This window comes from Xiphophorus hellerii, chromosome 24 (genome assembly GCF_003331165.1).
Source record: "Xiphophorus hellerii strain 12219 chromosome 24, Xiphophorus_hellerii-4.1, whole genome shotgun sequence".
Taxonomy (NCBI): Eukaryota; Metazoa; Chordata; class Actinopteri; order Cyprinodontiformes; family Poeciliidae; genus Xiphophorus; species Xiphophorus hellerii.
In genome coordinates, this window is record NC_045695.1 from 3,962,215 (window position 1) to 3,989,099 (window position 26,885).

Sequence of the window (26,885 nt, forward strand, 5' to 3'; positions counted from 1 at the left end):
CCAGTGCTGCCATTACTCATATGCATACACACACACACACACACATACACACCCCGACTGGTTTCCATGGGGAGTGGGGACCAATCTTTTTATCATTTGTGGGGACCACACTTTCTAGTGACTCTATAGGCTCATGAAAAAATATTGTACAATATTTATGGCTGTATTACCCTATACACAGCTTCAAATAACTCAATTTCAAAAGTAGGGTCATCAGCCTGTCTGGACAATGCTTCATGAGGACTCATTAAGTTTCTAAAACAACACATCAGATTCACTGGACAATGTACCATGCACTGCATAACCCAATGCAATGTGCACCGACAACACAGTGCACAGCGCACGGCAAAATCAAGTGTGCCGTGCACTGAGCTATGCAATACACAATGCCGTGCACACTGGATTACTCAGTGCACTGCATTGCCAGTCCACACTAGATAAAAATACGGTATAGGCCAATTGACATCTAGTCTTTGAAACAATGACAGAAATGTAAGTCCCATTGCTGTAGCTTGTTCCTATCTAGAGTTATGGCGATATGGGCCCTGCATATTTCATTAAATAAAGTTTTGGAGACAGAAAAGGCAAAAAAATAGAGGAGTCACATAGCACCACCAGAGAAGATGGCAGCATGCTAGGAGAGCTTCAGGAGCGGACAATGTTTTTCACACATATTTGGAATATACACAAATAATAATTGGGGGGGAAATCCAGCTCCATTGCCACCTCCCCTTAGTTGCATTCCCATTTGTAAAAATTCACCTCTGCTGAGGTTCATCAGAAATGAGGGTAAACATCAAAGAGGCATTTTTGAGGTTGTGTTGAGCTACGTATTTTGAAAAGATTCATAACTGATGCAAATTTGGCCACATTTGTGCTTTGCTAGTAAGTGTCCCTGCTTGATTTCTTTTCTTTTTTTTAAATAAAAACTAGTGATAGAGCAAATGTAATAATGTAGCTTGTTGCAGGACAGCAGGAGTGTTCTAGCAGGTATTGACCTTACCTGTTAACCTGTTCAACTTCAGTATATAGTATGTTTTCGTATCAACATTTTGATGTCCTAATATTTTTTTGGCTCAAAATTAAATGCATGTAGATATTGTCTGCATTCACGAAGTTTCTGCTCCGGGGAGGAGGTTTGTCTTTTCCAAATGCTAGTTGTTTATGGCAAATAGTCACTGACACTTTGTTAGGTTCTAATAGAGGTTTCAAAAAATTTATCTCCACAAGTACTTTTTATCTTCTAAACATCAGGAACTGGTGAAAGAAGTTTAGTACAATACACACCTGATACAACTGACTGACATTTACTGAATATTAATCTAGGAGAGGTGATTGCTAAAAAGTCACTGTCAGAAACAGGGTACACCCCTTGGACCTTTTAACTTTTTTATTTCATGACCACAAGCTTAAATATATGCTATGTGCAATTTATTTGGAAGTAAACACAAAGGAATTTTAATTGTGAAGTTGAAGAAATATATTGTACATTTTTACAATTTAATTGTCAATAAAACTGAAAGATTTTCCATTTGTTAACAGTCCACTTGGGCCAATTAGCTGTAAAATTCTTTTGCTGTTAATTTTTTCAACCGCTTCAACAACAATGTAGATATAGACTAAAACACTTGCCTATTTTTTATTACAAAATAACTGTAGTTAAAAAAAATTGGATAAACAAATACTGTATATAGAGCTGTCTTAAAACTGTTCCAAAACGGTAGTGTTGGATATTGGTTAACTAAATATTTGCACAAATGCTTACACGTTTCTTTTATGCACTCTGTTTCATACTCAGTTATTAATAAATTTAAACAATGAACCCCATTTTGTCTTTTTTTAAAACCTCAATCTGTTTACACAGTCACGTCATGGGGACCTAAAAGATGGTCCCCATGACGTGACTGTGTAAACAGATTGAGGTCCCAATGACGTGATAAAAACAAGAACACACACACACACCACCTGCCTGTGATGTCTCTATTCATATTGACTGGCTTCGTTTCTCTGACAAGTGATTTTTCTGCTTTGGCGAAGGGTTGCTCTGATCATTTGGATTTTTGAGGGCTGAATAAATCCGTTGCTCCTCTCATGAGTTCTTGCAGTTCCCTCTGAGAACAAATTGTACCACCTGCACCGAGCTGATTTGTTTTGCATAATTTCGGGGGTTTTCTTTAAACACCGGGTTCCCAGTAATATTTGTGCCATCAGTCAACCTGCAGGAGGGCTTTCCTTTCTCCCCACAGTGAAGGTCTTCCATCAATTATCTGGAAATATGGCTGCAGCTGATAGAGCAAAGGGTGTGTGTTCTACATTATGCTCTCCAGTGATTGCTTTGCCAATATAATTTCTTAGCTTGTCAGCCTCTCATTTGAAAGGAAGAGTGCACCTTAAAATTCACCTTAATTAATTCAATTCCATTTTCATTTGTTGCTCTAGCAACAGACAATCACCTCTTACCGAAGCTTTCAGTTCCTTATGAAATGCAAAATGCTCTTTTCTAAATGACGATTTCCAACTATCCGAACCGACTGTGGCCCTAATCATAAATGTTATTAACGCTTGTGCAGGCTCTGGCAGTAAGATCTGCTTTTTCCTCTTTTACATCACTATGTTGGAATGTTGGCCCACTCTTTGCAGAATTATTTTTATTCAGCCACAAAGATGAGCTTTCAAGAATGAATGCCTCTGGCCATGGTGGGTACTATATTGTTGGACAACTCCCCAATTCCCCGAATATTTTCCGTGTTTGACCGGTATTTTAAAAGTATGACTGAAAACAGCTGAAAGGCATCTGTCATTTTGACATTTGGTGCAGACACAAACACGTTTTCAACTTTATAGCCAGAGTACACCGGAGGAAACTAAATCATCTGACCTGCCTACTGTATCAGTGCATGTCACTAACTAGGTGCTCAGCGTGTTGAGGCGTTATGGAAAGGAGGCTTTTGAGCATTTCTGTGCAGAAGCAATGGCTTTCAGGGTCAGGAAATTTCTTCTAGATTGGAGAAATGTTACCCGATTTTTAAACTTTGACTGGTGGTGCTTGTGGTTCCACGGTCCAGCGTTTTAGCCACGCATGAATGCAAGAGTTTGAAAAAAAATTTATTCAGCTTTATAGTTGAATACTTCAATCAAGAAACTCAAAAAGCTAGCAATGTCATAGTAATGTTTAACATAACTTTGGTTGTGGATTTTCTCTTTTGTCTCACTCTAAAGATTGGTGAACAATTCAACCATGAACTCTGCTACATCTATGTAGCTACATCTATGTGCTACCTAAAAAATGTTAAGATTGTTTTTGTTGCAATTATCAGAGGGACAATTGGTGTCAACTGTCCCATTTGGAAAAAAAATGTAGTTTTAGGACTTTTAAAATATACGTACTGTGACTTTTTTCATTTAGCTAAAGTTTCTATGAAGTTCTGATAAGTTAACTTCCATTTTACCTGGTGTATAAATGTAATATGACATGGAGGCTTCTTAATCTCTATAAATGTTCATGAAAAACACTTAGTAGTTTATTATAGATCTCTGTTTAGTTTTTTCTTTGTTCTTGTTTTTAAAAGATGATGTTAGGACAAACTGTCACAGTTCACACATTTACTTACATTTCTATTCAAAGATTTGCTCAACAATATTTTTTAAATAGGCATAAAATTATATCTGTATGCCAAATAAGCAAACAAACCAATTAATTTACATAATGTACAGTACTGGTAGGACTACAACATTTTACTTTCAGTGGATTCAGTTTAAAATATAAGATTTGAATGCGGCGTTTTCACTGTGTCATACACTTTATTACTTCCCTGGACGTCTCAGGGTCATTAGCTTTTGCCGTTTTATTTACTCAGAGCGGCTAATATCAAAAAGCCTCGACACTTTATCAGTGTTTGCTTTTGGTGATTGTCTCCGCTGTCATTGCAGGTGTACAGACACTCGTACACGGCATCGTACATTGTGTACAACATCAACACGAGGTAAGGAACGGCTTTAGCTCCTCTGTCGCTGCTTGCGTGCGGAAACAGATGGCGGTTGTTGATGTTGTCGTGTTTCATCAGGGAGGTATGGGAGCTGAACCCACCTGAGGTTCAAAACTCTGTTCTCCAGCATGCAGCCTGGGGAAGGCAGGGACGGCAGCTGGTAAGACATTTCTCTCGTTTTCCCTCTTCCCTCGCTTGAGTTATTGCTATAAATTCGTTGTCTCTTCAGAGGGAGCCGCTTCGACGTATATGAACAATATATTGCATGTTTACCTTCTCTGTCTGAGTTTGTGTTCATGTCTACATTTTGTCCTGCTCACCAGCTTATTGAGAGGAATTAGGTGGGCAGAAAAAAAGTTGTTTTCTTATAGTTTTTGTGGAGTATAAGAAATCTTACTTTTAAACTTATTTCAATATACTACTTTATGATCAAGTCAACACAATTTATATAAGGTTTAAACAGAAACTATCACATTTTGTAAACAGCAAAATTAACTGTTTTAGGGCTTGCAGATATTACTAAGAGCACAAAGCGCCATAACATCCCCTTATATAGAAACTTGAGACTGATTAACAGCGGTTACATTCTAAAGTTTTACTAAAATCCCTCCACACCCAGTGGAAATGTGCAAGAACCAGGATTTGTAATAGAAAGGGAATAAGTCAAAGCTACATTGTATGGTCTCAAACCGTTATACAGCTGTTACTTTCCGACGCTTGAATAAAGGACTAGATTTTTATCATGAAAATACAGCAACACACTTCTGAGTTTTTTAAAATATTGCTATTTGATGGGGTCCTGTTGTGTTAACTTTTAAAATAGAAATGAAATCTCTCTTAAAATTACCTGTCGATTTGAAGAAACTGCCAGTATTATAGACTTCTTGTCAAAAATGAGATATTTTGTAGTTTTTAGCTGTAAATCACTTCTTTATAGTCCATTCTGTTCTTATATACATTGTTACAGTTTTTAATGATGAATTTACTTAAGATTTAGATGGTTACTGTTGTTCAGGAATCTGATGTTTTTATTACTACAAAACAACTTTGAAATTAAAGGAGTTTTATGATTTTCAGAGAATGCATAATTATGTTCCTTAACTGCTGTAAAAGAATCGAATTGTAAACATTTACAATCCAAACCATTTTCTTCTCATCTCTTATTGAATTTCCTGCTGCTATAGATTATCAGGATTAAAATTATATATATATATTTAAAGTGTAACTGATAAAAATGTTGATATTCATGTTCCATCGCTATTAAGTACTGCTCTGTCTTCTCAACTGAAGTTTCTTTTCTCTTCTTTGGGATGTTTTAGAGTGCAACCACTGTCAAGGAATCAGAACTTGTTGCAAATAATGGTTGTAATCCAAACTGGAGGTTTTAGTCATCTTAAATTTACATAATTAGCATTCTGAAAAGGGACCCGCTTTGACCTAAAGGCAAAAATTGCCTGGGCTTTTCTGAGATGTTGTTCAGGGGGATTGGCAAATCTGCCAGACAATCTGATGAGTACAGGTTTTATTGTTCCATCAATGATCCAAACCAGCTGCATTAGTGGTCCATAAAAATCCTACCAAAGTGGAGAAACACCTTCTTGAAGCAATAAAGATAAAATAAAGTCCACTCTTCCTCTTCAGATCTACATATTTGAGAACAACATCTACTATCAGTCGGATGTGAAGAGCAGCTCTCTGAGAATCACCTCCTCTGGGATGGAGGGCGCCATCTTCAACGGGATAGCTGACTGGCTGTATGAAGGTGGGTTTATTCAGACCAGTTCTCTGGATGTTTGGGCTTTCAAAGCAAACTGTGGCTTTGATGGCTGTTTGATGCAGATTAATTCTTGGAGAAATCACCACACTTGTCCTTCCCTCAGATGTTTAAAAGGGCAATATTATACATTGTCCATCCACATAATGACATTTTATAGCACAATCAAGTAACTATGTTAACTTCATGAAAAAAATGCTACATATATAAAATATTATTTGACTTTGTAATTTAACGCCTTCGAATTGGGCCTCTGTCTCCTTAAAAACTCCCGTTCTTTTGGTCCTCTATTTACCCTTTAACAACGTCTTTATCGGTGTTTCACGTAAAAGTAGTTTGCATAATGAGCTCATCAGATGCCCAGCTTTACCTGGTGTTTGCTAATTCCTCCTGGCTAGTCTGAAGGAGCAGAGTTGGAGAGTCAGTGAGGCAAAAGCTCAGAACCTTAGACACTGCAGCTCAAAGGAGGAGTTTCGTCCTCAAAGGCGGGGCTAGCGCCACCCAGGCGTTTTGCACTACTGAGTGGTTGCCATGGGAGATTAAAGTATTTCTCAAACATTCATGAAAAAAATAAATAAATAAAAATCAAGGCAACATTTCAGATATGTTTTGATGAGTAAATAACATAACATAATGTAAAGCTGGAAAAAAAACCAATCTATTTTACGTAAAACTGACTCTTTAAGAGGAAAATTTGTTGCAGTCACAATTGGTGGATACAGTTTAGTGTGAAAAATCAGGTTTTCCAAAGCTTTGTTTTTAGTGTTCAGACTGCAGGAGAGCAGATGAGACAAACTAAAGAGATTAGTTATGGAAAACAAGCAAGCCTCTGCAATCCTTGAAGTGTCTGGGAAAGATTTGGACAAGCAGCAGCACAAAAAAAAACCTGGCAGATGAAGGACATTTGGTGATTCAGCTTTTGTTTGTCTTAGCAACGTATAATCAGTTGGTTGTTATTCTCGACTAATCTTGAGACTCCTTGCAGGGGCAGCTTACATAATTAACCAGACAATTAAAGAACAAGGGGGATTTTAAATGAGTTTTGTTCTGTCAGAGGAGATACTCCACTCACATCTGGCTCACTGGTGGTCGCCTGACGGAGAGCGGCTGGCCTTCCTGAGGATCGACAACACCCTGGTGCCTAACATGGCTCTGCCACAGTTCACTGGCAGCACTTACCCCCGAGGAATCCAGTACCCCTACCCAATGGTAAGGGTTCGTAAAACCTCAGGCAACTGATGAGTGCACGAGCTGTTTTTGAGAAAAAATTAACTAATTTTTTTGTGGAATTTTCAAATTAAATTATGTTTTCTTGTTTCTTGGTAAATTTGTGATGAAAAATAAGAGTTTTGATGGGAGGCATTATATATTTTCTGGGCACCAGTAGTGCTATGAAATGGCACTATTTGTCCTCAACGGCGGCACCTTCTGTCGTCATAAAAATGCTGTGTTTATCAAACAAAATTATTATACACACAGTTAGGGGAAGAAATTTGTCTTCGCAATTTGAAAACTTGAAATTGGGCCTCTGTCCCTTTAAGAAGAGACAGAGGCCCTTTCCAACACTCTTTCCAACACGTCGTTTGCAGCACATCATCACAAATTTTTACAATTGACAACAATACTATACTAGTCTGACTTTGACTAGTACATACACGGGACTAGTCAAAGTCAGACTGCTTGGAACGAAAATGGGAAGAAATAAGGGAAGACTCAAGACATTTGCACCATTAATTTTTTTTCTTCCTTATATACCTAATCTGTTTTTATGCTTTCTACTTCAGGCCGGTCAGAGGAACCCAACTGTCAAGCTGTTTGTTGTCAACCTGTTTGGCATTACGAACACTCAGGAGCTCCATCCCCCAGATCAGCTCAGACTCAGGTGAAGACAAGTAAACATCTGTACAGTGTTGGGAGCATCAAAACATCCAATCATTTTGTCTTATTGTTCTATCTGATTATCAGAGAGTTCTACATTACCATGGTGAAGTGGATAAACCACACACGCCTTGCTGTGCGGTGGGTCAACCGTCCCCAGAACGCCTCCCTTCTGACGGTCTGTGAAGCAACAACTGGAGTCTGTCACCAGGTCTGAGCGTTTCTTTTCATGTTTTTGAAAATGTGAACATTTCTTTTTGGAACTCTTTTTGCCACTTTAGCACAAAAGCTAAAACGAGCTAGCTTTAGCTTTAGCTTTAAGTTTAGCTAAACTTGCTGTGACCTTACAGTTTAGCTTTTAAAGCTGTGTTCTGCACTGATTTCTAAGACTAAGTGGAAATTTTGAATTGACTGAAAGTTTTCACTTCTTTCAAACTGTTTTTCTTTAGGCATTTTTCCAATTTCTTACATTTCTGCAATTAACTTCAAATGATTCTGTAGTCAGTATTCACACGGCGCTTTCACAGGAAATGCTAATTGGTCTAGTTGTTTTTTTCCCCTTTATGCCAAAGATTTCAGGGATGTTAGCATGAATATCTGAACAAAAGCAGAAAACTTCTCGAGTGCTTTTATTAGCCTTGGAGGATTTATCATGTCAGGGTTTTTTTTCTAAATAAAGGACACATCTCTTTTGATGATGCTTAAAGTTTGTTTATTGAGGACTGGCTTTGATGAACGCATGTCCTTGTAGTTTCATAAAAATGTGTTGCAAAGCTCTTTAAATTAACTGAGTTTTGAGTTCTAAACCTAACAGTTTTTTTTTGTTAGTTTTAAAAATCATATTAAGTAAATAAAGAAAAAGAAAATACAAAAATAAAAGTTAGCACAATCAAACTTACAAAATGAAAGCTGTAATAATTTAATTTACATTTAATGTGCTAATCATCCTGTATTTTCTTGTTTGTGTACCCTAACGCGTATATTTCTGAAAAATGCAAATACTTTTAAAAATATGTGCTTTTTACCGTAACTTTTTTGTATTATCCTCATATTTCTAGCTAATTTTATGCATCTTCTGAAAAAACATATATGTAAAAACATTAAATTATGTCAGTGTAATTTTAATACATTCAAGCATGATTCAAACAATACATGAGAATAAATTGGATTTCATTTATTTATTATGCTTTTTTTCTTTACTTTCGCATTGTATTTTATTATATTATTTTTGCTTGTAAAATGTACTTTCTTTATATATGCCAATAAAAACTGCTTTTTCTTCCTCAGAGACATGAAGAGTCCTCAGACACATGGCTCACCAGGCAGGTAAATAAAGAAATTCAAATTATTTAACAGTCATATGCAAGTATACAATTTCAAGGTAAAAACGATTTTTATTAGAAATATCCCCCCCAAAATTGAAGAAGCTCATCTGTATCTAAATTTAAGTAGAAGACAATCTTTAACCTGAGAAATGATTAAAAGGTTGCAGAAAGAGGACCCACATGACGCAAAAACTAAAGATTTGCATCATGATGTGTTAAACCTCGTCCGCAAGCAAAATCAACGCAAATATTTTTGCAAATTATGATAAGAATCACCCAAAAACATCGACAGACAGATATGAAACCAGGAAGCATTCATGCTGAAAATGTTTCGCCTCCCCGTTTTTCCCCCACAGAGTCAGGAGCCGCTGTTCTCAGAGGACCTGAGCAGGATTTTCCTCATAATGCCTGTCAGACACGGAGGTCACAGAGACTTCCACCACGTCGCCATGTTCTCTAAAAAGGTGACTGAAAACAGACTTTGTTTCCTCGTTCTCTACGTCTCTCTTGTGCCATTTCTGTCCTCCAGCAGAAGAAAATATCCAGGCAATAAGACTCAGAGCAAGGAAAGGATTTATTTCCAGGGCGATCTTATCATGGGGAGCTTTGATTTTAATCCCAGCCATGCTGCTTTTCCGACGAATGCTGCTGTAATTTAAAATCAAATCCCTTCAAGGAAACATTGTTCACGTCTTAACCCTGTATTCTGCTGCAGGTCAGATTCCACGTTTTAACATTTTATTCACAACCAATAGAACTGAACCAACTATTTATTCCAGCTGAAGCTTCATTGTAATTTCAGAACAAAATAAACCCAAACCTCAACAACAGAAAAATTGGACAACAGTTGTTGACCCATTTAATGCTGGGCAATAAATCAACAACAATGTACATCATGATAGACACGTGATCAACATTAATAAAGAATATATCTGGTAGAATGTTCAATATTCAATAATGTTAAGAATATGAACTGAACTCTGAGCCAGAACCGCACAGCATTTTGGGAGATATAGCAAGCTAAACTAGGTTGGTGGCATCAACTAACTCACTCTTTGGTTACCTAGCAAGAACCCGTTGAGTAACTTGCACAGCAGCAGTTTCAGGTTTTGCCACCGTGTCTCATAACTGCTTAAAAAATCAAAAAACAGCATGGAGTGAAAACTGTGGATAAAACAGGAAAGGTCACGCCACCAGTTTGGCAGTATTTCTGATATTTGAAACGAAAAACGAATCAATAATTATTGATAGACTGATAACTTGTTAGGTTTTACAGCCGTATCATCCAGCCCTACCAGAAAATATGAATCTTATTCCTTAGCCCTTTCCTATAGAATATATAGTGATTAGTTACAGAATATAACTCCCTTGGTTTTTGTCCAACTCTGAAACGCAAACAGCAACAACTTTTTTTCTATTTCAGTCGAGAAGTGACCCAGTTGAAGTTCGCCACTTAACATCTGGAAACTGGGAGGTGATCAGAATCGTAGCTTACGACGAAAGCAAAAACCTCATGTAAGTATCTTTTTTTTTATTTTTTTTTTTTTTACTAAATGTTGGGACAACTGTTGCAATTCTCTCAATAAATTCCAATCAAACGGATGTTTTATTGAGTATGTAGCCAGAAAAATGCAGTAGCTCTGTGACCTTGTCCTAGTTTTAGCAGCTTTGCTTTCCTTCCCACAGATACTTTCTGAGCTCTGAGAAGGCGCCACAACAGAGACATTTATACAGGTGAAAACCATCAAGTCCGCTTTATGTTTGTTTCCCCGTTTTCAGAAAGGATAACAGGAACATTTTGGTCCCCATTTCCTCCGCAGTTTGTCGACCAATGGCTCATTTTCAAAGGAATGCCTCACCTGTGACATGAAGAAAGACTGCTTGTTCTTCGACACCGACATCAGTCCAAACGCACAGAACGCCATCCTGTACTGTCAAGGTCTTCGACATTCACCTCTCCCTGCAAACATGATGAACCGAATGAACACAGATGTTTCTGAAACAAGTTTCTTAAGATTAAGAATCGTTCTGAAAGTAGACAAGGTGGAAGTTTTAAGCAAAGATTTACTCTAAGCCCAAAGTAGGACCAACAGCAGCTCTAGGTTTCTGATAATGTGTTAAGTATCACAATTAAATGTTTGACTTTTATTGAAATAAAATTAAACTGGGTTTACTTTTCATTTTTGCAAATCACCTGATCTGTAGTATTTACGTTCCAGGTCCTGGTATTCCAGCTGTGCTGCTTCTCAGTTTCAGCAACATGGACTGTAAGTATTTTTTACTTTTGTGGTTTGGAACTACGCTTTCTTTCCCCCCTCGCAGCTGTTGTGAAACAGAAAACAGCCTTGCAGCATTTAATTAATTCTTTTTTTTTTTTTTTGAATGCCAGATGAATGTGATGCAGCACAGATGTGTTGATTTTAACCTCCTGAGACCCAGCCCATTCATTTGTGTCCTTTATAGTGGACATTTTGTTCACCTGTATTTTCTTTTACTATTTTGAGTTACCCTATCAAGCCCTGCAATACTCTTTAGAGGACATCCTGGGCTTTCCAGTGATGTGTCATGTGATAGGTTTGCATGCTGGGAACTCACTTTTTCTTTTCAATCAAAATGGCTGCCATACCAACAACCACATTTTATGGAAAGAGGAAAGGTAAGCAAATTATTCTTTATCTATTGCTATTTTTACCATGATAATTATATATAGTCTTGTTTATTAACATGTCAATAATAATATTTTTATCTCAGAAAACAGTTTAATTATTTCTGTTTTGAAATATCAGTCCTTTTATGAATGTCAATTGTAGTGGACACCAGGACCATTTTAATGTATCTAATGAGTCAACATTGTTGTAGGAGAAAGAAGTGAAGCAGAGAGGATTTTATACCGAATAGTAGAGGGAGATTCAGATTTGGAGCTGTCAGATGAGGATGAGGATGAGTATCAGCCTGGGACAGGAGAAGATGGTGAAGAAGAAGTAGGTGAAGAAGGAGAGGAAGAAGATGCAGGAGTATCTGATGAGGAGACAGACTCAGAGCCAGAAAGGGAGCAGGAAAGTCGTCGTGCTTTGTGGGCCAGGACTACCTTGTATGTTTTATTTAGTTCTAGGCTAATGTATCCAATTCTATTATCATATTAGATTATTGCTGTATTAGTATTTAGTATTTTAGTACTTATTTGTGTTTTTTTTCCATCCATCATAATAGATTCACACCTGTGCTACCTGGGCTTCCTGTCTGTCAAGATGACCCTAAAATCCGAGAACACTGGAGTCCAATCCAATACTTTTCGCAGTACATCGACGACAAAATCTTTGAAGATTTGGCAGCTTTTACAAATCAAAGACAGCTGCAAACTACAGGAGTGTCATTAAATACTACTGCTCAAGAAATCAAGATTTTCTTTGGCATATCAGTACACATGGCCTGCCTTGGCTATCCCAGAGTTAAAATGTTTTGGGCTAAAAAAACTAAAGTGCCAGTTATTAGCAGGAAAATGACAAGGGATAGGTTCTACAAGCTGAGAAGCTCACTCAAGATTGTTGATGATCTGGATGTAACAGAAGAGACAAAGGAGTCAGACATTCTTTGGAGAGTCAGACCATTGCTTGACCGTGTGAGGCAAGGTTGTCTCAGACTTCCAAGGTGTAAGAAGGTCTGCATTGATGAGCAAATCATCCCTTTCACAGGCCGCTGTCCAGTCAGGCAATATGTCCCAGGCAAGCCAAACCCTACTGGCCTAAAAGTCTTTGTCCTTGCCTCTCCAAATGGTCTGGTGCTGGATTTTGAGGTGTATCAAGGGAAGAATACGTTCAGGGGCCAAAGGTTGGGAGTTGGAGCTGCAGCAGTCTTGCGATTGGTTGAATCTCTTCCCACAGGAACCTGTGTATTCTTTGATCGATACTTCACAACAATCAATCTCATGGATGCTTTGCTTGCAAAGGGTCTTCCAGCAACTGGAACAATAATGAGGAACCGAGTACCAAAGCCATGCCAGCTACCAGGAGATAAGCAGTTGCGAAAAGAAGGGAGAGGAGCATCAGTGACGGTGGTCCGGAGGAGGCCTGAGCTGGCAATCACTAAATGGTTTGACAATAAACCAGTGTTGATGGCTTCCACTGTGTATGGGAAAGATCCAGAAGATATCTGTAGCAGATGGTCCAACAAAGAAAAGGCTCATGTCCAGGTGCGACGACCAGCAGTGATCAGAGAATACAATGACAACATGGGTGGCGTAGACCTGTGTGACCGAATGCTGAGCTTTTATCGCATGTCAACCAGGACCAAGAAATGGACATCACGTGTGATCGCTCATTTCTTTGATGTTGCCATTACAAACGCTTGGATCCAGTACAAGTCTGACAGTAAAGCGATTAATCGATCATCTAAGAACACCCAACAGTATCTAGACTTCAAATTGCACCTGGCTGAAGAGCTGTTGGATAGTCCTTCATTTGATGACAGCAGTGAAGACAGTGAAGAAGAGTATCAGCCACCAACCAAAACAAGGATTCCTCAACCAGAGCCCTCTGTACGCAGACTAGGGGCCAGGCACATGCCAGAGATGGTGGATATCAAGCATGCAGAAAGATGCAGGAATAAGGGCTGCAATGGCAAGACATACATGAGGTGTACCAAATGCAAGATGTTTCTCTGCATCACCAAAAGGAAAACGTGCTTCCAGGATTATCACCGCTAAAATATCCAAAAGAAGAACTGTAGAACTGCTTACGTTCAATGTTAAACTAAATACACAGGCAACTATTGTCCGTGCAAGCAATAAGCAACAGAAAACAACCAAGAGTGATAAAGAATTTAGTTTTTTGATCAAATTAAATTTATTCTTTTGTTAATATCACTCTAAATCCATAATCTGCTCATTTTCTAAATTCAGTTGTATTTTCACACTAAAATCATCCTGTTGTCCACTACAGTGGACATGCTGTGAAATTAAAAATAAAAATATGTTTAAAAAAATTTTAATTGTAAGGTGTTTTTTTAGGCCCAACTAGATAGGAAATCACACAAAAAAAGAAATTGGAACACACTTTTTTTCTTCGGTTCCCAGGAGGATATCATGAAAAGATGCGCTGAAAATGAATTTAATAGTAAAGTGATTTCTAAGTGGCTTGATGAATGAATTGGAGAACAGAAGAACATAAATGTGTTATGATGCAGGTCAAAAAAAATTAGAATAACCAGTGAAAAATCTGATATTTTGAGATGTGGTTCAACAGAATAATAAAAAAATACTAAACTGGTGAAACAGGCCTGGATAAAAAAAATCATGATACCTCTGTAAAAGGTTGAAAATAATTTAAAAATAAATACGTGTAATGTGCGAGATATAAAGAATGACATCACTCAGAGCACAAAGCATAGAATTAGACTAAATAAATCAGCCCTTATGGATCTGGAACATTGTCACCAATACCCAATATAGTTTTTGTTTCAATATCAAGACCGATACGGATATTAAGATCAGACCGGTGCATTTTGTTCATTTTACATTATGTTTTGCTGTTTTCTTGGGCTTTTTCTCTAAATGTAACCATCTTGTTTATGAAAAATAAAAACACCAGTTATATTTCCTAAATATATGAACAACAGTGGTTCTGTAATCATTTATCTTTGGCAGCATACTTCATCCTGGAGAGCAACGTTCCTCTACGATCTGCGCTGGACGCCAGAAGGACGTCTAAGACGGATTTCCTGAATGTCACTCAGGACAATTTTGGTACAAATGATCCCTCAACAGTTTGTGCTCCATGAGATAGTCGAGCCACACGTCACATGAGAGCACAATCTCTGTGTGTGTGTGTGTGTGTGTGTGTGTGCGTGTGCGTGTGTGTGTGTGTGCCTGGCATCCGTCCCGACCTACTTTACATTTTTTTTAAACCTCCTGTGGGTCACCTCTGCACCAGGTAATGTTTCTGTCTCTTCCCGCAGAGCTGCCTCTGAAGCTCATTTATCCTCCTGACTTCTCAGACTCCTACCTCTACGGCCTTCTCCTCGTCATGTGAGCCCTCCATACTGTATTGCATTTGCATGTTTGCAATGTCATATTGATCCTGGGCTCAGTTTGACAAGGACAACAGAACACTTCTCTCCCAGTTTGCTAAGATACCGTTTTTACGGCAACTAATCTAAGATGAAAGGCAATTTACTCAGGCTTCACGCTGATTAGATCTGTAAAAGCACATTACTGTGAATAATTTTCTTTTACTGCATCATCTCAATCCAAATCTAAAGATGTTGGAAAGTCCAACTTAATTGAAGTACATTTTCCCAAAGGAAATTGTTCAATTATTGTTTTTAACCTATGCCATAATTGTTTGCACCCATAACAAAGCCTCTTTTCTTTTTTTTTGCAGAGGATGATTACATACAGTATATACAGTATATATATATATATATATATATATATATATATATATATATATATATATATATATATATATATATATATATACTGTATATATTCTAACCCTTTTCTTTCAATTTTGACTCAAAACTGGGATCAAAGTCAAAATTGGGAGATTAAGTCAGAATTCACAGATCAACGCCAAAATTCTGAGATTAAAATGAAAATTCTGAGATTACAGAATTCTGAGATCAAAGTAAAAAATTCTTCGAGTCAAACTACTGAAAAAGGATGAAATAAAGAAAACTACAACTTAGGAAATACATTCCTTTCTTGACACCCTTTTATTTAAATATGCCTTTATAGCTGGGAGTGCTAAAAAAAATGAAGTAGAAGTGTTTATATTCCATGTGGAAAACCAGACTAGCATTGAAAAGAAGCAATGTGCATAGATTACACACAATATTGTGAAGGAATCCAGAGATGCACAATGGAAAAAGGGACCCAAGCGAAGATTTTCTTTTAAAACGCCACATTCCTACTTTAGCTGAAGACCTTGTTCCTTTTACTCTTTTCTATTCATCACATCTCTTGGTTCCATGAGCTACTGCTAATATTATTTTCATCATTCTCAGTTGCATCTCTCCCCAACCTTTTGGGTTGCGACTGTAATCGCTCTAGCTCCTCTTCTCTCTTGCCTTCTCCCTACTCTCATTTCTTTCTAGAATATTTGCTTCTGCAATAAATTAGCCTGTTTTTTTTAGGAGCTCCTTCTTTCCTATGGAGGATTGATTCCTGCAAATATTGGCAATAAAAATAGAAATAATAAATGGATTGATGAGGTAATTAATGTGGCAAATATTGCATGTAAAAAATTTAAATGAGAGCTCTCCCAACTTAGAGTTTGGATCTTGATGTTGAGCCGTAGGAGAGAAGTTGACTCTAAATGAATCCACCCCTTCCCTCGGTCACTTTGCCTCCCAGATAAAGCCAGAGTCAAGCAGTGAGTAAATCAGAAATGTTTCTTGGCAGAGGCAGCGCTCCAGGAGAACAGGCGGTGACGGAGAAATTCGGGTTGAATTGGGACTTGGTGCTTGCCGTATCAGAGCAGATCATAGTGGCTCAGCTCGACGGCAGAGGACCTGGATTTGGTGGTCAAAGGTGCAACAATATTTCGTTTTTTTTTTTATATAGCACTACTATAAGTGCTGTATATTTTTCTGATCTATATTTTTCCTCCTGACAGTTTTCTTTTGTATTTCCAGGTTGCCTGAGCAGGTTTACCACAGACTTAAGACGTTGGATGTCGAGGACCAGATAGCGGCTCTGGAGTATGTTGAAAGCATCAGCATTGTCGTCATAAAGTTATTACTGAAGTCAAAAGTAGCTCAAAGAAAATTTAGATTTTAAGTGTCTCATTTTGCTCTCCGTTGACACAGGAACAATTTTTCTGGTCTGTGCCACACAGAAGCAGAGTTTTAGGGGACTAAACATTTTCCTTTCAAACGGGTTTAAGTGAAGATTCCTCTTTTGTCAAAATGCTAACATATTAGCTCAACCCCTAACCCCAGGCAGGTCATACAGGTCAAAAATGGTGGATTACATGTTTGTTTTGTAGTTTACTAGGTTTATAATCCAACGTGACACGAAGAAGGTCGACTCTGGCAATATATTATTTATCATTTTTATTTTCATTCTGACCCTGATCTGAGTTAAATATGCCAAATGATAATGTAATACAACTTTTTTGTTTTTGTTCAGATTCCTGGTGAAGCTGCCATATGTTGATCGGACTCGTATTGGAGTTTATGGACAGGTTAGTCTCGTCTGTCCAGCTATAGTTCAATACCTCAGTCTATAGGAGACGTCTGCAGCCTTTACAATTCTAAGAGCCATGTCTGCCTTTAGACCAGCTAAACAAGACTTCCTCAGAGGTGCAAAAATATATATATATATATATAAATATTTACTGTAGAACCACATATTATTTCTGTTTTGGGGGTTTAAGATAAAGGAAAACATTAAAACATTTGCAGAAAAGAGGATGGATATGGTTCCTTCAGTGGGATTTGTAAATTCATGAAAAATGAAAAAACTTAATGACAAAAAAAAGAGATCTAAAACAATATGGCTGGTATTTTTACTGTCCTTCTGTTATGGAAAATCCACTTAGTACACGAAAACATGGCCTTAATGTCCATTTGTTATTAAATTTAAGCCAGAGTTGTTAGGATTATGGGAGAGAAAGAGCCACTTGTGGTTTCAGAGCTGCAGTTTGCAGACTCTTGGTCTATAGTATCTTGGTAATGTAAACAACATTTGTTTTTGTAACAGGGAAGAATTTATATAGATTTTCATTTAACTCCTACAAAGTACTGAATGTTGCATTACGGGTTAGGAAAGCCTATTAATTCTATCATTTGTCACTTTACACATGCTGATTTGAACTCAAGGTTTCAGGATAAAATCTGTTTTCAGTGTTTTTTCCCATTACTGACTTTCCTCTGCAGGGTTATGGGGGTTACATCACTCTGATGATGCTGGATTCAGGAAGGTTGATAAGATGTGCAGCTGCTCAGGCTCCCATCATTGACTGGACCATGTATGGTAGGTAAAATACTACAAACTTTGAGGAAAAATACGTGTTTAATACCTGTGCTGCTGAACCACCAGCTCTGTGAATGTAGACTTTCTCATTTGTCTCATCAGGGTAGGGGGACTTTAATTATACTTTGGCTCTGCGTTTAGGGATTTAGGCTCAGAGAAATTCTAAGATGAAAAGCTCCTGCATTTATTAAAAGTGTGTCGTTGAGTCGCCTTTAATCAACCTCTCCCTGCTTCAATTTCAGCCTCAGCCTTCTCAGAGAGATACTTCGGCTTGCCTTCAACAGAGGACAGCAGATACCATGTAAGCTTTTTGCTAATTATAATCCTGCTGCTTATTACTGTATGTCCCAGTGGAGATTTGTTCAAATCTGGGGTTCGAGCTGCAAATACCTACTTCGTCTCCCTTCAGGTTTATAAACCGCAAAAACAAACAAACCAAAACACTGAATTGATCATCCCGTAAATCGAATGACGCATACTAAAAAGAGAGTTGTCACTGGAGCTTTTGTTCCAGTGTCAAAGGTGAAACACTCTGTCCAGAGGTCTCTTTTATAAAGCTCGCACATGGATTTCATAAATTTTATCTCTTATTGTTACATTTGTATTGTTTATCACCATAGCCTTTCAACTAATTATCAATTTTCCCTTGGGGATCAAGAAAGTATATTCTACTCTAGCTAGTGAGCTATTTCTGGACTATATGATAGCTAGTGATGACTACATAGCTTGCTAAATAACTAGCTAACTATTTCTGGACTTTAAGATGGTTAGCACTAGCGACCCAGATAGGTAGATAGCTAGCTAGCTAGATTGATAGATGGATGGATAGATGTGTGATAGATATTTCTGTTCTACAAGATGTCTAGCAGTAGCGAGATAAATAATAATAATAATTGCTTTTATTTATAATGTCCTTTATATCAAATTGAGATCTCAAAGAGCACATTTACAGGCTGATGTGAAGCTACTGGATTGTAGCCACAGTTGCTCTGAGGCAGTCTGAAGGAAGAGAGGCTGGCATTTTGCGCCATTTCCTCTTATTCTGACTAGAACCAGCAGGCAAGACAGATGAAGTGTCTTGACCAAGGACACAATGAAAGAGGCGAGCGGAGCAGGAATTGAGCTGACAATATCCACTGACCAAAAAAAAAAAAAGAGACTGAGGAAGTGTGAATGAGGTGGAGGGCACGCACAAAACCCATCACCTGACCCACACAACCACATCCCCATGTGCGCGACAAAACCAACAGACATCTGACCCACACGCAAAGATCATTTTTCTGTCTTTTTTCCCCCTCATTCTAGTAAAGCAATAAATACACCTCAGGATACACACATTGTGGACACCTGCAGCTTACACACCTATTTTGTGTAATTCTCCTTTTCAATAGTCCACAAATTATTAGTAATTATTAGATAATATTATGACTCTACTGTGTCGAGGAGAGGCACATTTTTTAACTGGAATTAATCATAATTTCAGGGTCATCCTAACACCTGACAGCTGACCTGTTTACATTTTCCATTCGATATTATCATTCATGGTTCTGATTGTCATTGTCTATTGAATCCTTGGTGCAACCTTTAGCCTGAAAACAATAACAATGAGCATTTTATGCCTCTTTTCACTCACAGGTTCTCTTTAGTAAAATAATGTTGTGTATTTGTTATGTTGTGTCTTCAAAAGCTCCTGTAGCAATAAAGAACTAGGCAGTAGGTGTGGAAATGCCAGGCGTTTAAACCTAAAAACCTTTCCCTCGGCTGCCCTCTGCGTGAAGGTTGCAGTGCATTTTTCCTGCGAAGTGGGTTGCTTATAACTGGGCCAGACTGCTCTATTTTTGTGTCTCTCGCAGCAGGAGGTGGGAGATCTGCTTTAAATGAAATCCAGAAGATAAAAAAAGGGGGGGGGGGGGAAATGTTACCCTGATCTGATCAGATGAAATTCGTTTTACTAAGAGTGACAGAGTATGAAAAAGTCAGGTTGTGGACGACTTATTCATGATGTCTTCAGGTCCAAATCCCAGCAGGGAGTAAGTGAATAATGGGAGAGAGAAGTTGGGAATTCCTCCAGCTCTACAACTAATCATTCCCCCGGGAGGAAGGAATCCTAAATAGTGTCTGGCTTTTTGTTTCAAGGAGTTTATATGATGTCTCAAAGGTGGAAGCTGGTGCTTAACCTTAAAAAAAATTTAAAAAATAAAAAGATTTCTTCGGTTTCAGCCAGAGAAGAAACCCAATTTCTAGGTGCCCACTAATTTATGTCTGTGAGCTAATTTTATGCTTCTGACGTAAATTTAATAATTATTATGAGCAAATTCATCAGTTATTTATATCAAGGTTTTGCTACATGTACAAAAATATGCAAACATTATTACAATTGTAGTACAGTTCAGGAGTATTCATAATAATAAAAATGGTAATATATATTATGCATATTAACAAGGTTGAGCCCTCATACATCAAGACTTTTGAGTTTTTACAAGTAAGAAAAAAATATGCTTTAAGCAATTTAATTGTCCTCAATTGTTTTTTTTCAAATTTTGGAATGTGTGCTATTTAACCTAAAGCTCTTATTCTGAAGGTTTGCAGGAAGTTCTGGCCTAATTCGTCTGTTGTTTTACAAAAGAAACAAAACGCATGGAATATATTTGACGATTATAAGCAGATATTTTGGTTCAGTGCTGCTAGTCCAAGGAATCTAAAAGTTGGAAAAAAAAACCCAACTCCAGTCTGAATCTCGCAAACAGTTATCTGACGTAGCATTAGCAAGAAAACAAAATCATCTTTACACTTTTAAAGTCTAAATTACGGTAATCATATCGTTCCCATTAATAGCCATATTCATAGATTCCCAGATTAAGCTGATATATCTTTAATTGTTTTAACCTACATGTAATTATACTTATTTTTAATTAGTAGAATGGATAACGAATCCCTACAATTGACATAACATCGATATTGATTCCGAGGTGATGTAAAAGGTCGTACTCTCCGCACTTTCTATAAGTTTATCCAATACTTTCTGGATTTCCAGTGTTATTTTTAACATGCAGTTTCAGTAGTCTTACTTACATTTCATTTTCAGGCATCCAAAGTGCTGCCCGGCATGAAAGGTCTTGAGGGAGGAACTCTGTTTCTGGCCCACGGCACTGCTGACGGTACCAACATCTCTGACCTCTTCATGCTGAAAACAGATTTCAAAAGTCCTGTTATTGCTGTAATGTGTGTTGTAAAATGCACTTGAATGACAAAATGTCTTCTTTTTTTTTTCCTGTCACAAATATTACTTAACATGGAAGTTTGCTGTGTTTTCGTCCACAGCGAACGTTCACTTCCAACACTCGGCCGAACTCATTAAACATTTAATAAAGATCGGAGCCAACTACACTATGCAGGTAATTACCGCCCCTTTTTAATGCAAAATGGATTAAAAGGGAGAACATAGAACGAGAGATTTTAAACACCTTGCATCAACATAACTTACAATAAAACAGGTTGAAAGTAGAGGAGATAACTCTACTTGTCTTCGGTTGTACTAGCACCTCTAAAAGATTTAGATTTGTAAGGCAGAGAAAATTGTAGTTTTATATTTCTGTATCTCACTCAGTATGATGAGATCTCAAAGAGCACATTTACAGACTGATGTCAAGCTACTGGATTGTAGCCACAGTTGCCCTGAGGCAGTCTGAAGGAAGAGAGGCTGGCATTTTGCGCCATTTCCTCTTATTCTGATAGTTCCGTCTTGCCTGCTGGTGCTAGTCAGAATAAGAGAAAATGGCGCATTTCTTTCAGCAAAATGCAAAAAGAACGTAGTAGGTAAATGGGTTTCAGCTCAGTTCCCCATGTCGATAATGGGGTACTTTTGGAAACAGGACATTTTGTGAAGATCTCCCGATAATAAACCTTGAACAGAACAATAGAAGAAGAAACGCCTCGTGTTTGTATTTTAAAGTTTCTTGAACTGGGCAGAAAAGGCTGTGACTGAATTCGTTTGTTTGTTTTGTTTTTTTTCTCCATTTCTTGCCGAACTCAGATCTACCCGGACGAAGGCCATTTCCTGTCGACACGCAGCCGGATTCAGCTGACTCACTCTCTAATTGGATATTTCAGGGGCTGCTTGCTTGACACGTCACTATTGCTTGAACAGCGGGACGACGAGTGAAAGGAGGACGGGGTTTATTAACATGTGCGGAAGACCAAATGTGTCTGTTCTAAGCCAGTAGCGCCACGTTTGATGGACAAAATCAGTTTCTGTGTGATATATCAGACATATCCAATATGCTCTCACAGTCCAGCAGCTGTACATTCAGTGTTGTTAGCCAGACTGTTGTTATCAACCCGACTGGGAATTTTAAGGCCGAAGTTGCTCTAATACAACAAAAACATTGTCCCCTTCAAGATAATTCATCAATTTAGTAAGATTTTTCTGATTTATTTAGTTTAAAAATCCAATACCAAAGTATTTTTTACAGTAGAATAAACAGAAATAAGTGTCTTCAGGTCCTTTTTCAAAGAAGAGGAACCAAAAGACTAAAATTGGAATGAAATGTTAATCGACTAATCTTCTGAAAGTACAAGAATCAGGCCTTTTTCTCTTGAGGTCACTTCCTTACGTTTCCTCACGGGGGCGCTGTACACATGATTGAAGACAACTTCAGAAGCAGAAGAAGAGTAAGATGACCAAAACTTTGAAAAAACAAAGAAAAAACAGAAATCTCTGTAAACTTTTGGATTGCCTTGACACTTTTTATTAGCATTTTGGATTTTTTTTTAATTTTTAAACATAAATGATATATAAGTTTAGGATTGTTTTGCGTTTATTTATGGTCACAGAGTAGCTATGCTGAGATAGTATTTGTACGGTGGAGCATCATTGGGTGTTGTATTTTAGCGTCAAGTTCACTCAAAATTTGCTGAATTTAAATACATGAAACTGGCTGTTATATGATTTTTAAAAACAGGTTTTTGTGGTTTGATGATTTTCTTTAACATCCACAAATTAAGATGGAAACAAATTTGAACTATATAACGCTTATGAAGAAATATGTTTTCACTGAAATAGGACATTACACCTTTGCACTTCACAATACTTTTTTGTTTTTATCCCAAAGTGAAATTAAATTCGTAACTCATATTAGTAGCTTTAAACAATCATTGTGAATTGTCGGCCGAAAACTCCTCTGATAGCAGTCAGTCTTGCATCAAATCTGGAGAAGCCTCTGACTAAAGACTACTGCTGTATGACATGCTATTTCTAGAATACGTTTTCTGTGTTCAGTTTTGCTAAACCATTGACATTCCAATCCAATTCTTTACAATTACAATTACATATCTTTACTTTTCAAATGTATAATTTAAAAATCTATTGTCTGAAAAAGAAACACAGTTGCAATTAGTCCAATGTTCATTTCTACGACGCAGAATTCCCTCTAAAATTTAGGAACACAATTCAATGATCATTTTAAACCACTATAATCAATTTCAGGAATGTTTGAGAACAGGTTCTGTCATTTTTATTGTTCTTATGGATCAGCAGACATTTGAAAACTAAATTGTCATGGCAGTATTTTTTTTTCTACAGACATTTAAATATTTTTTGTAATGCAAAATACTGAGTACATAAGATTTTAATCTAGTTATATTTAACCCTACAAGAAAAAATGCTATACTACAAACACCGTCCACCTCAAAAACATTCAGTTTCCAACAAAAAGTACAAAACATTTAAAGCATTACTCTAATGTCAGTTTGGACCCGCTTTACATTTTAATCTTATATTTTTTTAAAACGCGTTTTAAACCTGGCTCACGGGTGGAAAGTTTCATTCTTATTTTTTTTACATTATTTTTATTATTACATTATTGTGGGGCATCTCAGCCAGCTTGTACACAGCATCAGCGCTAACTAAATGTGTAATCTTTGAGGTTAATGTGTGTTTTCTTAACAGTCTTCTAGGTGTTTGTACAGATTTATTACTTCTAAGAATAGATATTTATTGTCACACCAGTTTTGTGGTGTTTTCGTTTGAGTCCAGGTGACAATCTTACATATTTTGCTGTAAAACTCAACGTTTTTTTTATAGTTCGTGTAAGCTCTTTTGTTATTATCAAGTCCCCCGATGTCCCCTTAATTACTCCAACGTCAAAACTCAAGCAGTGTTTTGCTTGTGAACCTAATTTCCTGTTCGTGCGGTGAACATTTCCAGCAGAGTTGGCGCACTTCCTCGAGGGCTCCGTCCTTTTCCTAGTTAAAGCGCAAGCCCACGAAGCTCTGCAATTAAAAGCAACGCGAGTGTCCACAGCAGCAGAGTGAACCGCTCTGTGCCATCGTGGTTAAGAGAGCAAGCCGCACAATTACCGACCGCCTCACAGGAGAGCCACTGATCACAGGATGAGTGTCCTCGACGACGTCCTCTCTGCGTGCGGAGCTTCATTTCCATATGAAAAACACCAGGAAGTAAACAACCATGCTGCAGTTACAGCCATGACTGGAGCGGAGGCGAGGGTCCTGACCAGTTACATGTGGACACTCAAAATTTTTTTTTTTTTTTCCCATTTTGAAATGGCTGATTCACACCCACATAGGCAAATCTGTATGCCTACATATGGGGGCGAGGGGTGAGAAGCACCCTTCTTTGGAAATATTAAGTCTGGAAACTGCTGTAGGCTTTGGATGAATAAGATTGTTTGTTTTTTTATTTTGTCTTGCTGTTTATTAAAGATTGACGAAAGTTTCATATTTTTTGTTTTTACTTAAATCGGTGCAAATAAAGAACCTAAAAATCATGTTTTTCCACGGTTACACCTCTCTTCATGGCCACGCTAATTAAAATTAGCCATTTATTTCAGAAATTCAAATCAGAATTTTTTTAATAAAAGGTTAACAAAAAAAAAATAAAAAGACATTCCTCTTCTTTCTTTTAAAAAAAAAATTAGATCAGTCATAAAGGGAAATTATTTTTTAACACAGAAGGGTTATGTATTGGGCAAAAGAAAAAGAGAGATAAATAAACAGAATTATTTATGGAAAGTTGACTGTAAGGAAAAAGTGTGGTTGAAAATAGTTTTGCTTATAGTTTATTGAAAACCAGATGTATGAGAAAAGTCAGAATATTATCCATGTCCTCGGTGAGCCAGCGTTTTGTCATGGTCATTTTAGAACCAACATAGTCATTAGGAAGAAGTCAGACATGAGCGCCCACACTAAATATCAGTGTTACAAACACTTCCTGTTCATTCAGACATGTTAATTCAATGATTAGTGGGAGGAGAAAGTGTGGTAGAAAAGTTTCACATACAACAGGAATAAACACTATGTAGCAAACCAACCCAGGCAATGGTAAAGTGTACAAATATTTTTTTAACTGAACTTCATTAGTCATTCATTTTCAGTTTTTGTACACCTTTCACTTAGAAACACTAAGGACTTTAGAAAAATTGCCTTTCTAAAATCTACTCAATGGGCAGGATTTGTAATGCAAATTTGTAATTTCACAACAGAATTATGTTTTGGCCGACAATGAAACACTAAATACCTTGAAGCCTCGGTTGCTTTCTTATTGAACTCCCACCAAGTTGTTCACTCGCAGCTGTTCCTCATTACACCGAAATCAGAAGAGCAGTTGCTGCGTTTTATGATTAGCAAAATAAAACACAGGAAGCGGCAAAAGGACGATCAAAATAAAAGGCACTCAGTCTCCCTCTGTGTAAGTCACATGAACAGGTTTAACAAAACTCGAGTTGCATATTAAAATTCTCAAGAAAGTTTTTGAGCAAGATAATTTAAAAAATATATTTTTGAAATAACTGAAAGTGTTACATTCAGATGTTATAAAAATGCTGCATATGTCAAATATGACTTAATTTGTTTTTTTTTTTATGAGGGAATAACATTATAACATGATGTACAACTCAATAAAGATGATTTTATATAAAATCACCTCTAATGTTTCTAAGAATGCCAAAGTACATCACCAACCAGCTCTGATAGCAGCAATATCCAATATCTTAAGTATAACAATCTATTAAGATACAGTAAATAGTTAGTTTTAGTATTCCAGACACTATTTTATGTGGCTAAAGATGCTATGCTAGCTGTCAGTAAGAGCTAGAATTTGTTCCAAGAAAATTGAAGATGGCTTTCACTTGTACAAAATGCTTTAATTAGCTTGTTCTAGACTCTACCAACCTTAAGTTGAGACTCAAAGCTGTCTGGCCAGGAAGTAAAAGTGCGACTCAGTAAACTGTAGCTGCATTTATCTTCCCTTCTGTCCTTCGCGGCCTTTCTCTAAATCCCACGGCCAACACTAGAGACTCCGCTCCAACTGGGCCGTAATTACACCGAGGCAATTACAGAACCAACATGGAGGCCTCCGTCTTCAGAGGAGGGGAAGAAACGCCAGCAGCTCAAAGTTTCGGAAATTCTCGCCGGGAAACAGGAAAAACGTACATTTCTGCTTTTTGGGGGGAAACTTTAGATAGAAGATGTACTCTAGCAGAGTCTTCAGATGGTTGGCATAAAAAAAGACAGAAAAGTACAAGGCAGCACTAATAATTTCCCAATAAAAACTTTATACTTTTATGTAGCTTTGTGGTTATGTGTAACAGGTGGCACCACAAGATATCGCACCCTCCTCATGACCTAAGCTTCCATTAAATCGGTTGTCTTAATAATTTAGCATGTGTTTGTGTGGCGTTTGTATGCAGGGCCACACAATTAGTGACGTTCCGGTAGTAGCATTGCCCAATATACATTATATTATACATTTAATCAACTTTATTCTCGTTGCTGATTATTACCTCGGTGAGCCATAACAAATGTGACACATTTTAATGCGTGTAATTGTAAGAACACTCTCACTTATTCATGATATTTGGTCATTTCTTATGAGTACTATTAAAATTATATGGAGTGAAAATTAATTTTACACAGTTCAGTGCTTATGTAGA

General features: G+C 37.3%; 1 protein-coding gene across 2 annotated transcripts in view; it reads left to right on the top strand.

Annotated features, from left to right (window-relative positions):
• Positions 1-24,673, top strand: part of LOC116715515 (inactive dipeptidyl peptidase 10-like) — a 65,031-nt gene extending 40,358 nt beyond the window's left edge. For both annotated transcript variants that reach the window (XM_032555934.1, XM_032555933.1), the window contains exons 6-27: positions 3,931-3,983; positions 4,065-4,146; positions 5,628-5,748; positions 6,815-6,969; positions 7,545-7,642; positions 7,726-7,849; positions 8,926-8,964; positions 9,320-9,427; positions 10,387-10,478; positions 10,650-10,697; positions 10,784-10,902; positions 11,183-11,230; positions 14,605-14,703; positions 14,916-14,985; positions 16,363-16,491; positions 16,596-16,661; positions 17,092-17,146; positions 17,841-17,937; positions 18,180-18,238; positions 21,023-21,095; positions 21,259-21,332; positions 21,971-24,673. In XM_032555934.1, coding sequence (XP_032411825.1) covers positions 3,931-3,983; positions 4,065-4,146; positions 5,628-5,748; positions 6,815-6,969; positions 7,545-7,642; positions 7,726-7,849; positions 8,926-8,964; positions 9,320-9,427; positions 10,387-10,478; positions 10,650-10,697; positions 10,784-10,902; positions 11,183-11,230; positions 14,605-14,703; positions 14,916-14,985; positions 16,363-16,491; positions 16,596-16,661; positions 17,092-17,146; positions 17,841-17,937; positions 18,180-18,238; positions 21,023-21,095; positions 21,259-21,332; positions 21,971-22,099 — 1,938 coding nt within the window. In that variant the 3' untranslated portion in view covers positions 22,100-24,673. The remainder of the gene's footprint in view (positions 1-3,930; positions 3,984-4,064; positions 4,147-5,627; positions 5,749-6,814; positions 6,970-7,544; positions 7,643-7,725; positions 7,850-8,925; positions 8,965-9,319; positions 9,428-10,386; positions 10,479-10,649; positions 10,698-10,783; positions 10,903-11,182; positions 11,231-14,604; positions 14,704-14,915; positions 14,986-16,362; positions 16,492-16,595; positions 16,662-17,091; positions 17,147-17,840; positions 17,938-18,179; positions 18,239-21,022; positions 21,096-21,258; positions 21,333-21,970) is intronic.
• The last annotated feature ends 2,212 nt before the right edge of the window (positions 24,674-26,885 follow it).